The sequence below is a fragment of the Littorina saxatilis genome, unplaced genomic scaffold, assembly GCF_037325665.1.
Source record: "Littorina saxatilis isolate snail1 unplaced genomic scaffold, US_GU_Lsax_2.0 scaffold_738, whole genome shotgun sequence".
Lineage (NCBI taxonomy): Eukaryota > Metazoa > Mollusca > Gastropoda > Littorinimorpha > Littorinidae > Littorina > Littorina saxatilis.
In genome coordinates this window covers 1-16,302 of record NW_027127248.1, presented here as the reverse complement: position 1 = coordinate 16,302, position 16,302 = coordinate 1, and the positions used below count along the sequence as shown (strand labels likewise).

The 16,302-nt window shown below is 43.7% G+C and overlaps 1 protein-coding gene and 1 long non-coding RNA gene across 2 annotated transcripts in view; both read left to right on the top strand.

Annotated features, from left to right (window-relative positions):
- LOC138955705 (CD109 antigen-like) overlaps nucleotides 1–7,699 on the top strand; it is a 30,417-nt gene extending 22,718 nt beyond the window's left edge. Inside the window, exons 7-13 of the mRNA XM_070327259.1 lie at nucleotides 819–968; nucleotides 1,150–1,251; nucleotides 2,269–2,335; nucleotides 2,728–3,075; nucleotides 6,135–6,216; nucleotides 6,908–7,025; nucleotides 7,475–7,699. Coding sequence (XP_070183360.1) covers nucleotides 819–968; nucleotides 1,150–1,251; nucleotides 2,269–2,335; nucleotides 2,728–3,075; nucleotides 6,135–6,216; nucleotides 6,908–7,025; nucleotides 7,475–7,699 — 1,092 coding nt within the window. The remainder of the gene's footprint in view (nucleotides 1–818; nucleotides 969–1,149; nucleotides 1,252–2,268; nucleotides 2,336–2,727; nucleotides 3,076–6,134; nucleotides 6,217–6,907; nucleotides 7,026–7,474) is intronic.
- A 2,118-nt stretch (nucleotides 7,700–9,817) lies between these two features.
- On the top strand, nucleotides 9,818–16,296 carry LOC138955704 (uncharacterized). The gene is made up of 5 exons (XR_011452331.1): nucleotides 9,818–10,251; nucleotides 11,742–11,855; nucleotides 12,703–12,808; nucleotides 13,559–13,711; nucleotides 14,665–16,296. It is a non-coding gene; the product is annotated as an uncharacterized lncRNA (long non-coding RNA).
- The last annotated feature ends 6 nt before the right edge of the window (nucleotides 16,297–16,302 follow it).

Genomic DNA, 16,302 nt, shown 5'->3' with positions numbered 1-16,302 from the left:
TGGTGGCGGTGGATGGCTTACGGTGGGGTGGATGACGTGTCAACCAATAAGGTATTTGTTGTTCTTGTTGTTGGTGGTGGCGGTGGATGGCTTATAGTGGGGTTGATGACGTGTCAGCCAATAAGGTAGGTTAGTTGGTGTTCTTGTTGTTGATGATGGCGGTGGATGGCTAACAGCGGGGTTGATGAAGTATCTGCCAGGCAGTTTGTTGTTGTTGTTCATGGTAGAGGTGGTGTTCCTGTGTTTTCCTTGAAGATAATTGTGTGAGGGTATTGTTCTAAGCAACGATGACAAAGACATCGAAGAAGAGAAGAAGGGAAAGATTACTTGCTCACATGTTTACTTACTCGCTTGCTTACGTCCTTGATTGGCATCTCCCACGGTCTTTGAAACAGTGTGTCGTTCAAGAAAGAATGATGATGAGGAGGAGGAGTAGGATGAAGAGGAGGAGGAGTGGGATGAAGAGGAGGAGAAGTAGGATGGAGAGGAGGAGGAGTAGGATGAAGAGGAGGAGGAGTAGGATGATGATGAGGAGGAGTAGGATGAAGAGCGGGCTATTATTCACAATTGTCAATTCACAATTGCTTGTACCGAAGTTAAACGGTGAATATGGTGACAATAGTAAGTCTTTTTCTGTGTCTTTTTTTTTTTTTATATCATTTGTATTATGTTTTTATCGTTTTACTCTGTGCTCTCCTGCTGAGTGTGTTTTTCAAAACAAAACGAAATTCAAAACGTGTTTTCACTAATATTTAACCTTGTTTGATCAAACTCAACTTTCACTTTCAACGTTAATGTTTTACTCCTTTTATTTGCAGGTGTCTCTGGCGTTTAACAAACCAGAAGTGAAACCCGGCAAGAAGGTCACACTGAACGTGACCGCCAGTCCTCGCTCATATGTCTTCCTCTTGGGTGTGGACAAGAGTGTACAGCTACTGGGAACAGGGAATGACATCTCCAAAGAAGACGTAAGTACACTGATTTACAACACTCTTTGACTGCAGTTTGTGGTCCTTTTACGGTCAAACGCGTCATCTTCAATTTCCATTCTGCGTGCATGTTGGCTCTTTTTTCTCATAGGAGAATTAAACCCGACCTTTCATGAGTTTAACACCTTAAAAATAATTTTACCTTACTTGTGTTCTACAGGTGTTGGCGGAATTGGTACAGTATGGAAGCGGGGGGGCTTGGCTCCACAGAGGATCCTGGTACTACTCAAACTATGGTACAGATGCTGAAGATATATTCAGGGTGAGATTTGTTTTCTCACTTGGAATAAAAGATGGCTGGGTAGATGATTGGTGTCTTGTCTGTTAAGTTCGAATAAATGTTGCATTGGTTGGTAAGTTTGAATGAATAATTTGCCACTGATAAAGAATAAAAAACAAGAAAGGTTTTGTGCATTTTGTGCAGTGTCTACTAGTTATGACGCCGTTTTCTTTTGAAAGAAAACCTTGCTAGTTTTTTTTTATTCTGAATGTTGTACCTTTCTTGTTTTATCATTCTGAATTTTGGAACGTTGGCAGTCTCTTTGTTTTTGGATTTGCCACTGATAAGATGATCATGCATTTTACAATGAAAAACAGACTTTGGTTTACATTGTGTGCAGTGTCTGCTAGATATGACGCCGTTTTCTTTAGAAAGAAAGTGCACAACGAAGCCTTCATCGCTTGACTTTACTTGATCATAGAAGCCACGTGTAGACATAGGGCAAAAACACACTGAAGTATAATTATATGGGCCATTTAAATAGAGATCAGTGGGCAAAGCTCAAATGGACAATGATCTCTGCTAACAGGCATTCATTGTGGCAGTGAAAAGTGAGCACGTACTGTGCAATTGTTTTGAAAGAAAGGGGTATCATGTCGAGTCGTAACTGCTTTTATGTACATTATAACTTTTTTTTCGACTGACGCTCATGATCGTTTGGCTGAATAATCAGTGGCATTGTTTGCCTCGTAGTTTGTAAGGTGCGCAACTCTTCCACAACACATATTAACCCCGACATAGTTAGTTTTGTGCATCGTCTATTTGATATTTACTGTTGCAGATCGCCTTGAAATAGCTTTGGAGATTATTTTTATGTTTCTCTTCGGTGGAACAGCAGCTAGCGTAAATAGGGACACTGGTGTCAGTTCTACACATGTTTTGTTTTTTATTTTTCTGTGAAAAGAATATTTTCGGTTATGTTCGTGTCCACCGTAAATACAAGATAGGACTTTTGTTAAAACTGTTAATTGACCGATAGCGCAATTTTGGTTTTTACAGAATGCCTACGCGGGAATTATTACTGACGGAAAAGTTCCTGGAAAGTATTATCTTGACGTACCATCCCGTAAGTTGTTCTGCGATGAAACAGTGTATCAATTCTCGAATACTATGTCAATGCAGCATGTGTGTAGAGTCTGTTTTAACGTGCATACGTGTGGATAGCCTCTGCGCGGACGTGTGTGTGTGTATGTGTATGTGTGTGTGTGTATGTGTGTGTGTGTGTGTGTGTGTGTGTGTGTGTGTGTGTGTGTGTGTGTGTGTGTGTGTGAATGTGTGTTTGGCTGTTCGTTAGTCTGTATGTCTGTTTGTGTGATCAATGTCGTTGTTGTTGTTATTGTTGTTGTTGTTGCTGTTGTTATCTCTTCGTCATTCTTATTGCTGTTGTTTATGTCGTCTTCGTTGTTGTTTTGAAACAAATCACAAGACACATATTACCTCTCACGACCCTTTTTTCAGGCTACAGATACCTGTTTACCACAACTACCACCACCACATCAACAACAACAACAACAACAACTACCACAACAACAACGACTCCTCGTCCATCTACTCAAAGTTTTCCTATAAGCCCTACTTGGGGACTACCAGGCCCGACGACATGGGCACCGACTGTAGGACCGACAAGGGCACCGGTTACACGGCCGCCACTACCACCGACTACATGGCCGGCACCTCCACCGCCTGCAATGCAGAAATTGGCACCAGCAGGACCTACTGCAGGACCGGCTCGTCAGGCCTACTCTGCAGCGTCAACCGTACCTCCTTCGATGGTTGGAGGACCTCCTGCAGGACCTTCCGGCGGAGGTATATCACATTCGCTGCACTATTTTAGTCCCCCTTTGTGTGTGTGAAGTGTGGTGTGTGTGTGTGTGGCTGGGGGGAGGGGGGTGGTTACTTGTGTGTTTGTGGGTGGATGGCTAAGTTAGGTGGTTGTGTGTGGGTGTTGGTGTGTCCGTCTATCTGTCTGTTTCGCTGTTTCTGGCTGGCGCGCGTGTGTGTATGAGGGTGGGACAACGGTGGCTATAGAGAGTTTATCGCATGGTGTTCTCCCGAAGATTGGTTGCTTGTTGGTTTTTCATGTCCCGTTTACCTGTTTGGCTATATGGGACCGATTTTAGCATGTTTCTTTTCTCATTTCTCAATTATTTTCTCCTGAAAGATGTTAAACAGTGTAGGTGACAGTGGGCATATTTGGTGGGTGTTTGTGTTGTTAACCTTCGCCGGTCGTCGTGGGTCCGTGTGGACCCAGAAGGGTGTTTAATTGCAAATATCTCTTAAACCAGTTGGAATTTGTTAATGAGCTTTTAAGAATGCCTCAGACACATAAAAAGCTCTTATGTCCTAAAAGATCATTACATTTCAGCGAGAAGTAATTCAAAAACCAAAGGTCAAATTTAGACTACACACGGAAGACATCGTGGGGGCGTGCAGACCCATGTTTCTCGAACTGAAGGAACTTACATAAAAACTAGGGAGAGAAGTCACAAACCTTCAGGCATTGGCTCTAAACATCATTTTCTACGATCTGTTTAATGTTGGAGTTAGTAAGCAAGTCGCGTGGAGCGAAATTAATACATAGCAATGCGGGTCCACATGGCCCCACGACGTCTACAGAAGGGTAGTCACGTTTTTCACGAGAAGCTTTAGTCCGCACGGTAATAATTAAATTAATAATTTAATTTAATAACTTCTCGCGGAAATTTAACCACGGCGTCTACGGAAGGGGATGCACGTTTGTGCTTCTTTGGAAAGCATGGGTCTACGGAAGGCTATGCACATTTTTATATTTAGTCAAGTTTTGACTAAATATTTTAACATCGAGGGGGAATCGAAACGAGGGTCGTGGTGTATGTGCGTGTGTGCGTGCGTGTGTGTGTGCGTGTGTGTGTGTGTGTGTAGAGCGATTCAGACTAAACTACTGGACCGATCTTTATGAAATTTGACATGAGAGTTCCTGGGTATGAAATCCCCGAACAATTTTTTCATTTTTTTGATAAATGTCTTTGATGACGTCATATCCGGCTTTTCGTGAAAGTTGAGGCGGCACTGTCACGCCCTCATTTTTCAACCAAATTGGTTGAAATTTTGGTCAAGTACTCTTCGACAAAGCCCGGGGTTCGGTATTGCATTTCAGCTTGGTGGCTTAAAAATTAATTGATGACTTTGGTCATTAAAAATCTGAAAATTGTAAAAAAAAATAAAAATTTATAAAACGATCCAAATTTACGTTTATCTTATTCTCCATCATTTGCTGATTCCAAAAACATATAAATATGTTATATTCGGATTAAAAACAAGCTCTGAAAATTAAATATATAAAAATTATTATCAAAACTAAATTGTCCAAATCAATTTAAAAACACTTTCATCTTATTCCTTGTCGGTTCCTGATTCCAAAAATATATAGATATGATATGTTTGGATTAAAAACACGCTCAGAAAGTTAAAACGAAGAGAGGTACAGTAAAGCGTGCTATCCTTCTCAGCGCAACGAATACCCCGCTCTTCTTGTCAATTCCACGTGCACTGCCTTTGCCACGGGCGGTGGAGTGACGATGCTACGAGTATACGGTCTTGCTTCGTTGCGTTGCGTTCAGTTTCATTCTGTGAGTTCGACAGCTACTTGACTAAATATTGTATTTTCGCCTTACGCGACTTGTTCCTTTTTTGAGAAGCATGGCCCCACGATGTCTTCCGCGTGTAGTCGATAACCCGGTCGGGCGAAGGTTAAACCAACTGGACTAGTGAACTACTTATGAGTGCCGAAGTTGTACAAAGCTTTCACTACTTCGGTTTGACCTCACTTTCTTAACATAAACCTCGCATTACTTCCTTATACCCCTGTCACACTAGGGCTGCGTCCTCACGGCGTTCCCGCGGCGTCCAAGTAAAATTAAGAACGCCGAGGTGCGAACTACCAAGACCACTCCCTAATGGACTCAGCTCCGTGGGACAGAAGCTTCATCTATCCGCGCGCAGTAGGGTCTCCTACAGCGCCGGAGCAACGCGGTGGGGTCTCCATTTGACGCAGTGGAGTTGCCAAGAACGCCATGCAACGGCGCGCACTTTGAGCATGCACAAAATACGCGCCGTCGCTTGGCGTTCTGATATGCGCGTGGTAGGAACGCCGTAGGGTCGCCGTAGCAGCGCAGTAAGGTCTCCTACCGCGCCACAAGAGCTCCGTGGGCACGCTGTACGGACGCAGTGGTAGTCGGCGGCGCTTGCACGGACACCTCACGGAGATGTCACTGCGCTTCTACCGTGTCCATCAGCGTTTGCAGGGCGTGTGCACGGAGACCTCACGGAGTCCTTGGGGATGTCACTGCGCTTCTACCGTGTCCATCAACGTTTGCAGGGCGTGTGCACGGAGACCTCACGGAGTCCTTGGGGATGTCACTGCGTTTCAACCGCGTCCGTCAGCGTTGGCAGGGCGTTTGCAGGAAGTTGCTAGTGTGTTGTGAGCCAACCCCATAACGTAGAGTACACTCCCCTGTCGTATAAACGCACTTCCGCTTAATCGACACGCCGTGGACGCGCAGTGACAACTCCTAGCACGCCGTGAGCACGGCGTGAGAGCGCAGTCAATCGCAGAATTTTCATACGATCCCACGGCGCTCTGAGAAATTTACAACGCCGTGGGAACGCCTGGAGGACGCAGCCCTAGTGTGACAGGGGTATTAGACCTTTGTGACCCAACTGCCTTCACACTGTGTCAAGCTCGGTGCAATTTGGGTAGACGTCTACTGTGTGTCCAAATACCTTGACACCTGTTGTTATGTGAACAGAGGTTTTTGTTTGAACAGTTGCTAAAGACCGAAGTTAATTGATGTCTTTGGTGTTGCATCCTGCTTCATTGGCTTCAGCTGACCGAGAGGCAGAAACTCCCGCTGAGCGACTGAGGAAGTTCTTCCCTGAAACGTGGCTCTGGGACACTGTCGACATGAAGTAAGGACGTTTTTAATATCAAGATCTTGCTGTTGCAGTAACTTAATGTGTGGCAGATAGTTGTAGCTATGTGGTACTTGTGGTGTGGGGACACTTTGATGAGAGTTCACATTCAGATAAAGACAGCGGTTATTGTTGTTGCAGTTATTTTTGAAGCGATGTTAAATGAAGAGTTCACAACTCTTCTACCACGTATAAGGATGCCTTCCTTGTGTCACTGATTGAATATGATACCAACGGACGAATACATGACACACTTTATGAAGTCTTAAACAATGAGTAGAGCTTTTATATCTAGCTTTTGCAAATGTATTTGTGTGCATTAACACCTTTAGAATTAGAACGCTGCTAAAAATGCCAAAATGTGCACTTAATAGCTTGTTACTTTTGAAGAAAGGTATGCATAGGCTTATATACGTGTGTGCCAGGACCAAACGTTTAAAAGATACAGTTGATGAACGTGTAAAAGGCAATGTTAAAAGCTAAATGTGGCTTTTGGAACACAGTTGTTGCTTTGAACACTACGACTGGTCTATTTTGCGTCTACGTGTGTGTTAAGACCAAACGAATAAACTATACACTTAATGGAGGGAAAAAATCAGAAATCTGTGTATACCTTGTAAGCCTACACATTTGCTTGTGTTGACTGTAAGAAGTATATCTTGCGCATATATATTTTGATGTGTATCAGGTCAAAATGCAAAGAGGTGGTCGAGGTGAACACACCGGACACCATCACCACCTGGGTCGTAACCGCTTTCGCCGTCCACCCAAAATTCGGACTGTCCATGAGCGAAGCTCCAGCGGAGGTAACTTCTGGTAGCACTTGATTGTACTAGCACAGCACGTGATACTGGCCCATGGCAGTGGTATAATGGTTGCTGACTGAGAGGCCTAGGGTGGTTTGCGTTTTGCAGTTTGTGAGTGTGTGTGTGTGTGTGTGTGTGTGTGTGTGTGTGTGTGTATGTGTGTGTGTGTTTGTGTGTGCCTGTGTGTGTGTGTGTGTGTGTGTATGTGTGTGTGTGTCTGTGTGTGTGTGTGTGTGTGTGTGTGTGTGTGTGTGTGTGTGTGTGTGTGTGTGTGTGTGTGTGTGTGGAAAAAGTCCCCTGAGGTTTGGGCAGCATCTTATGCTATACACAACATAAAGTATGATATGAGTCAGCTTTCATGTTTTCTGACCAAGCGCCTATACTCCCCATGTTTAAAACTGGCCGGTCACGTTATGCCAGAAGTAAACACAGTGTTCTTCTTTTTGCAGATTTTGGCCATCAAGAGACTGTTCGTCAAGCTCGACTTGCCCTACTCTGCCGTGCGTGGAGAAGACGTGTGTTTCAATGCACTTACCTTCAATCGCTACAATGTACCTGTCGAGGTTAGACACAGTGTGTTTTGGTTAAACCTCTTGACCGCCGGACGAATAAAGTTTGAAAAAATCGTTAAAAAACAGAACACAAAAGTTACAACAAGTACGCTAAAACTGTGAAAATTGTCTCAAGGGGAGGAAATCATCTTGCTGCAATTCAAATGTCAATATACAACGGTTGTTTCCCTTGTCAATGTATAGATTTTGTGTATTACCAACACAAAAACAAGAGGCGAAGCCTTCAAGGCTCACGTAAGAAATAGACAAACAGTAACACAAACTCAATCACTCCGTCACACATACACACACACACACACACAGTAAGCATTGGTGACACTGTGCAAGAAAGCGAAACACTAGATCTAGATATGTCTGTCTGCATGTAGCCTACTTACAGGGACACGACTAAGAGTAATACCTAATATTCTGGACTCGCAACGAAATATACAAACAAATGACAATGAACAACGTTTCGACCTAATGGTCTTCAACAGGTTAAAAAAAATGAAAACAACAATACAAATATCAAAACGACTTATCAGAGAAGATGATGTCCTCCAAGCGCAAAAGAAGGGGGAAGGGAGATAAATCAAAAAGACAAATGAGCAATGAAAAATGAAACCAAAACGAAACAAATCAGAATAATAACGCTTGAAGGGCCTGAAGTTGAAAGAGAGAGAGAGAGAGAGAGAGAGAGAGAGAGAGAGAGAGAGAGAGAGAGAGAGAGAGAGAGGAGGTATTACACACCGGTACGACCGAACATAAGGTATCAATAAACTCCTCTTGTGCAGCGGGTTGAAAGTATACCCTGATCCCTCGGAGATATACCTCCACTCCGGTCTGAACGACCTCACGTGACATGTTATATGGTAGAAGAGCATGCTGTCGCTTATTCTCCTTCTGAAGATGAGGTATACCCTCAGTTCGGTTAGACTGAAACGATGCTCAAGCAGTGGAATTTGTGTGTGGTTTGTTTCAGAGCAAAATGTTATTTTATCCAAACAAGAAGATATTCTCGCGCACCGCCTTGTTCAGGATATCCACAAGTTGACAATGATGTGTGCGAAATAAATAAACAATGAAACGAACCAGAACGGACGGACGGACGGGCAGACTGACGGACGGACTGACGGACGGACCGACGGGCAGATTGAGGGACGGACCGATCGATGGACGGACGAAGGGACGGGGGGAGGGGGGGGGCGGGGGGGAGGGGGGGGGGTGGCGTTACGGGTAACCCCTCCTGATCCGGTCCTGCAGGGTATTCCTTCAACCCTCTGCACAAGAGGAATCTATTCGGATACAGACTGAAGGACGGACGGACTGACGGACGGACTGATGGACTGACAGACAGACTGTCGGACGGACCGTATGGACGGACATACGGACGGACTAAAAGGACGAAGGAACGAATAAACGAAGGAAATAACGAAGGTCGGAACGAAAGAGCGAACGAACCAACCCACGAATGAACGAACGAACGAACGAACGAACGAGCAAACAAACAAACAAACAAACAAATAAACAAGCAAACAATAAACAATAATTGTGTGCAATCTGGCCCATTTTCAGGGCATTTGTCAAACGTTTGGAGGAGGTCCACAGTTAGGCCTGGGTGGGGGGGGGGGTTGTCCCACCAACAGGAATTCCCCCCCCCCCTCTCCCCTGTATTGGGCCCTGCACAAGAGGAATTTATTGATACGGACTGAACTTGAAGAACGGATTGACTGACGGACCGACGGACGGACGGACTGACGGACGTACTGAAGGACTGTCGGACGAACTGTCGAACGAACGAACGAACGAACGAACGAACAAACGAACGAACAAACGAACGAACGAACTGACGAACGAACAACTTCTGACGAACGAACAAACAAACGAACAAAATAGCAAATGAATACATACATTCGCAGAAAGAAAAAGGCAAAAGGTACATTTGTGGAGTCAGTAAGGGGGGTGGGTGGGCTTCCGGAACCCAGGAACCTTGGGAATCCCCCCTGGCCTAGAACACACACACACTGATCGACACTGACACACACACTGACACACACAACTTGACGAACGCACACACACACACACAATACACACACACATCCACACCGGCACACACACACACACACACACGCACACACACACACACTGTGACACACACACGTACACACACACACCGGCAATGACACTGACACACACACACGTACCGTACACACTGACGGGCACACTGCCGGGCACACACACACACACACACACACACACACACACACACACAAACACAAACACATACTGACATACTCGCAACTGACATAGCAGAGGGGGGTGGTAAGTCATTTGAACGTTTAATTTCTTTTGTCACAAAATTATTTTGAGATAGTTTTGTATTTTTAGTCACTGCAGCGAAGGGACATCACTCCCGCCACCTTATCTGTATCTTCTTCTGCTTGTTGCCGCAACACGTGTAGACCAGTCCAAATCGTCCAAATGTAGTGATCATCTGCAGAGACGCCGCCGTGCCGTACAGCTTATCCTGGATGGGAGTCGGGATTCGCTTTTTTTGCACTGCCATTGATGCCAAGAACGGAGCAGCCAGGGTCATTTCAATTTTCATCCAGGAATGGCACAAGCGAGCCAAACCGGCCGATGGTCTTTCGACTCCATGGAGACAGCTGGTGAAGGTAATACTATTTTTATTCCTACATTCGTGTTGACGACAGAGTGCAACGTTTCTAAAATATGATCGGTGCTAACAGAGCAGCAGGAATATACGTGCCCTTGATGACTTGGTCACTTTCGGTTTCACGGTACCAGTAAAGTCGATCGACCCCCCCCCCCCCCCCTTCCTTTTAGGACCTTTAGAAACAAATCTGAAAAAATCAGGTCTTGAAAGGAAGAAGTCTTGAGATGAGAGTAAATATAGAGAGGTTGTGGACAGACAAATCTGAGAAAACAGGGTCTTAAAAGGGAGGGAGTCTTTAATCAGGGGATATTAAAAGTGTTGTTCCACTGTACTACCAAAAAGAGGGGATACTGTTTGATGTTACTGTAAAGACTTACAGTAACACTGTTCTCTCCGATTGCCAGTGTTTGTACTTTGAAACAGATTGTATGACCGGCACGGTTGGCCTTGTGGTAAGGTGCCCGCCCCGTGATCGGGAGGTCGTGGGTTCGAACCCCGGCCGGGTCATACCTAAGACTTTAAAATTGGCAATCTAGTGGCTGCTCCGCCTGGCGTCTGGCATTATGGGGTTAGTGCTAGGACTGGTTGGTCCGGTGTCAGAATAATGTGACTGGGTGAGACACGAAGCCTGTGCTGCGACTTCTGTCTTGTGTGTGGCGCACGTTAAATGTCAAAGCAGCACCGCCCTGATTGGCCCTTCGTGGTCGACTGGGCGTTAAGCAAACAAACAAACAGATTGTATCCTGAAATTTAGCACTCCATGTGTTAACATTTCCACTTCCAGGTCTGTAGTGTGCAAACGTGTTGTCACTGTTACAGCTGAAATGAACTAACAAGAATACTAGTCTGATGTACATAAAATATGGGAGAGGTTTGGGGTCGGGGGTGGATGGCAAGCATAACATTGATAAATGACTATAGTTTTGCAGTGGTTTGCTCTCTTGTACTATGAGTGTTAACAGCAATTGTTTATAATTTGTTACTCAACTTACTGTAAGGACTATTACTATTAGCTTTTCTCAGCAACTGCAAACAATTGTGACTTAATTGCAAGAGCGCTTCATTAAACATTGGGACACTTCTTTTGGTTTTTTTAATGGCTATAGTGTAGAAACTAGAAATGCTGAGATACATTAATGTAGTCATGAGCAACAACAAAAACAAGAACATGTTTTGAATTCTGATAGCTAATGAAACTGACAGCTTGATTAGAATTATGTAGTTTTTGCAATTGCTGACTGAGTTGCATCCTTTGGTTTTACCTTGCATTGATTATCACCTTTGCTGACAATTGACTCATTGAGTGCAGTATTGAGTAACGTATAGTTATTTTATTTCAAGTTAACTTCTGGCTCTGCATGGTGTTAATCCTACTCAAACTTAGTCAAAGTAAGGTATCATTATTTATGAATAATGTGAAGTTGAAGATACAAATTAATGAGAAAGTTTGTGTATTTTTCTGTACACTCTTGCTATTTACTGTTTCAGTGCTGAACCATTTGCTTGAATGCTTGATCAGATGATGACAGAGTGACACCTGGTGGTACCCAATAAAACTGCCTTTGCTGCTATAACTACAAGAAATTTCTACAATTCAGAACAGTAAGTGCATGAGGTTCCATTTTAAGCTGTCAAGAGTAAATCTCAGGAATAGATTAGAAGATTTAGTTATGTCACACATGTCTTGCTTTCTTGACTTTTCTCACACTCTCTTGTCAGACTCAGAGAGTGCATGATTGTACATTTTTTTTACAGTAATTTTTTATGTTCCTAATTGGAAAACAAATGTGTCATAATCTTAGTGTTTAGGATAACTATATGGCAGAGAGAATCATGGAAATGATTGGGCGATGGGGGTGTGTCGCTGGTGTGCAAGAGGGTGGGTGGGTGTGGAGAGAGTAGTGATGGTAGTCAACTACTAACTAAAAGATTACTGATTGCATACATTTAGTGTTTATTGATTTGGAGGGTGGGGGAGGAAGGCAAGCAGTATTATTACATGTGTATGGGTATACTAGTTGTGCATGTTCCAAATGGGGGTGGAGGTTGGCATGGCAAGCAATAGCTCAGTCGGTATAGTGGCCTTGAAACCGGTTGTGGGGATTTATTTCTCAGAATTGACGTTGTGCAGACTCTGCTTGGTTTCTGAATAGCTTATTAAGCCTGTGACTGTGTGCATACATAAAGATCTCAAGTTCACAGTTTCAGGGCTTGGAATTAATGGAAACATCAACACACATGTAGGAAAAACTCAAAAAAAGGAGGGGGGGGGGGGGGAGTTTGGTCCCACGGTAGTGTTTGAATGAAAGCAATCTTACTTTTTAAGAGGGTAATCTTGCAGGACTATGATTCTTACATTGGTAGTTGACTAGTGTAGTTGTGGTTTTGTACTAGTGAGGAATGTCATCTATGTCATGTGATTTCTTGCTTCTTCTTTTTGTGTGTGCAGCTAAAGATGTTGGACCTTGCCTACAGCCTAGTTTTGCATAGATCTCCAACACCGTGGCTTTACTCTGAGACACCACAGAAAACACAGCCTTTTCTGCTGCTGAAAGGTAAACATTAGGTTAAATTTGTGTTTGTTTTGATTTGTATGTTTTCCTTTTGTAGTCTATGGCAGGAGATTTGTGCAGGTGTACAAATGGTAGAGGTGTCAGAGGAAATGTCCACTTGTTACTTGTCTCTATATCAGTATATATGTATCACAAATACGCATCAAATGTACTGATAGAGACCACATGGACAATTTCAAGCACTTTTCTGCCAGGGGTAGGGTCAGCTATGTAAGAATCATGTCTTACTCTGTTCATGCAAAAATAAGGTTCTGCATTTGAATGAGTTTGAATCAGGCACCTGTGTTTTTGCTCTTGTTTGTGCCCTCTTGTGAACTGTTAACTTATGAACAACCACCCCAGCAAGCAACTCTTTACTGTTCTGAGCACAACAGAAGGGCGCATGGTCTGGGCATATGGATGGTAAACACATCTCATGCACAAGTACAGGCCTGAAAGTGGCGAGTATTTTCAATTACTCGCCATGGCGAGTAAAAATCATGTAAATGGTGAGTAGAAATGTTAATCTACTCGCCACATGCGAGTAAAGTTGATAAAACAAATGGTTGTTTTGACGAGTAAAGTTTCAGTAAATTATGAGAAGTACATGTACTAGCAGTGCTTCATTTTGTGGACTTTCAGTGCTGAAGTATGATTGTGTGGATTGATCATTTTGTATTCTGTTATTCAGATTGCCACTTGCTTTCTTTTACATATATTTACAAGATGGTGGCTGATTTGTGTGTGTTGCAGAACACAGGTCCATGAATAAAAGAACCCAGCTGGTATTCTTCATTCATGGAAAATGAAAGGAAATTTATCAGCCAGGATTCGCCACTCACTCTGCTAAGGGGGAACCCCGGTCAGCCCTACAGTGGATGAACAGCTTGGTCCTTGGAGGGAAAGGTAACTACTGCAGCACTTTAGAAGGGGTCTATGTCGACCAACAGTGGCTGTATTCCCTGTATGTTAATTTCCTGTACATATACAGGGAATATACTTCCGTTAGACGCCATGGAGTTACTTCAAGCTTACGAAAGTGAAAGTGATTCAATGGACGAGAGTACCAGCGAGGAAAACATAATACCAGGCTGTTGGGGGTGGGGGTGCAGATGTTTCTTTAACTAAATCCGTTTTGATAAACGGTCGAAGCATGTTTTGCTTGGCTGGATGCCGCACGCGAATTCAGGATTTTAAATAGATTCTCCTATCTAACCGCAGTCACGCGCTTGGCGCAAGATTGTACGATATTATACTTCTTTACAGAAAATCCAACTGTATTCCCGGTACACAGGGAAAACACCTATGGCTATGGGGAATACACCTTCTTTTGGTCGACATAGACCCCTTCAACCTTACAATATGTGAATGTGTAGAATATTATGCTTTTGCTTAAAGCTTGTTACATATGACTAAGACAGAAATGTTAATCATTCCCTTGGTGCAAATCATAAAAAGAACAATAGCGATCTGATGTACTGTGGATCAATCGAGGAAAAGGTGTGTATGACCTAGAAGAAACTGGTTTTGAAAGTGCTGAGGATGGATGGAACATTGATGCAATATCATTTACTACATTGAACCTGGGTTTCAAACTGAAGTGCTTTTTTATGCTTCTTGTTATATATATGGTCTCGATTGACTCCTGTGTTCAAGAGACTGTAAACAACCATAAACAATCTTGTGTTGTTATGTGGTGGTGGTTTTGCTGTTGTCTAGCATCTACCCGTAATTGGCTTTATCAAATGCACCAGAAACGAGCATGAGTTTGTCGGATTAGTGAACTGTTTGAAAAACTTTAATGTATTTGTGGTTGACAGGTTGTTATTATTTCTATATTGTGTTCTTCTTTTTCTCAGGTGGGCTGTCTTCTGAAACATATGAATCGGGAGCGTCACATCTTTCTTCCTGAGACATCCCCTCTTGAAAATGGTGTGGCGTTTAGCTGAATGGAAACGTGGCAGTGTCCTGTTTTTCATAGCTTCGATGCGCGAAGTTGGGGATTTCAGCAGAGAATTTATTGATTGATTAATTAATTAGTTATTTAAGCTCACCTCACTCCTTAGTGTTATTTAGGGGGATGGGGGGGGGGGGGTGGTGTTGGCCTGGATCTTGTTAGTGAACTTTCTTTCTGGCAACTCGCATCAGAAATTCCAGGTTTGCTTTCAAGGCAATAGACGGTTTTTGAAAATAATTCTGTTAGGATTATCAGCAGTCCGGAGGTGTAAAAATCCCTGTACTGCAGTCAGGTTTTTCAAAACATCTCGAGCACGCTCTACGCCTCTGACGGGCTGTATCCCACAATCGGGACAAACGACCAACTTGGATGTGTATGCCATGCGCACAATATGATACCCCTTGCCTTTAAAAATCAGCGGTCACGAGTTCATCAGAGTTCAGAATTTGTTGTGTAAAAGATAGCCGCTGTCAGCTAGCCATTCGTGGCTCAGGTGATTATATTTAATACAAATTTAAAAAAAGGTTTCTTATGTAGCGCACGCCGCACAGCATACACATCACAGTCAGTCGCTTGTCCTGATCGCAGGATAGCGTGAAACATGCTCCGGGAGACTGCCAATAATCCTTACATAGTAGTAGTTATTTAAAGAAATTGTGTATTGGTACAGCATGTTATGCATGTACTAAGATAGCTATTTGTAAATATTTGGTAGATATTTGTGGTGGTGTCCCGAATTGCTCCCTCCCAATTTGCCCCATCCCATATGGTCCCCAATTATTCTTGCATTTTGCTGTGAGTAACATAACGTGTGCAAAGGCGACGGGCGCTGTGGCGTGGTGGTAAGACGTCGGCCTCCTAATCGGAAGGTCGAGGGTTCGAATCCCGGCCGCGGCCGCCTGGTGGGTTAAGTGTGGAGATTTTTCCGATCTCCCAGGTCAACTTATGTGCAGACCTGCTAGTGGCTTATCCCCCTTCGTGTGTACACGCAAGCACAAGACCAAGTGCGCACGTAAAAGATCCTGTAATCCATGTCAGAGTTCGGTGGGTTATAGAAACACGAAAATACCCAGCATGCTTCCTCCGAAAGCGGCGTATGGCTGCCTAAATGGCGGGGTAAAAACGGTCATACACGTAAAATTCCACTCGTGCAAAAACACGAGTGTACGTGGGAGTTTCAGCCCACGAACGCAGAAGAAGAAGAAGAAGAAGTGTGCAAAGGCATTTGTCTGAAGCGCATTTCCAAAAAGACCCCCCGCGGGTTAGGGGGAAGAATTTACCCGATGCTCCCCAGCATGTCGTAAGAGGCGACTAACGGATTCTGTTTCTCCTTTTACCCTTGTTAAGTGTTTCTTATATAGTCAATGTTTGTACAGATTTTAGTCAAGCAGTATGGAAGAAATGTTAAGTCCTTTGTACTGGAAACTTGCATTCTCCCAGTAAGGTAGTATATTGTACTACGTTGCAAGCCCCTGGAGCATTTTTTTTATTAGTGCTTTTGTGAACAAGAAACAATTAACAAGTGGCTCTATCCCATCTC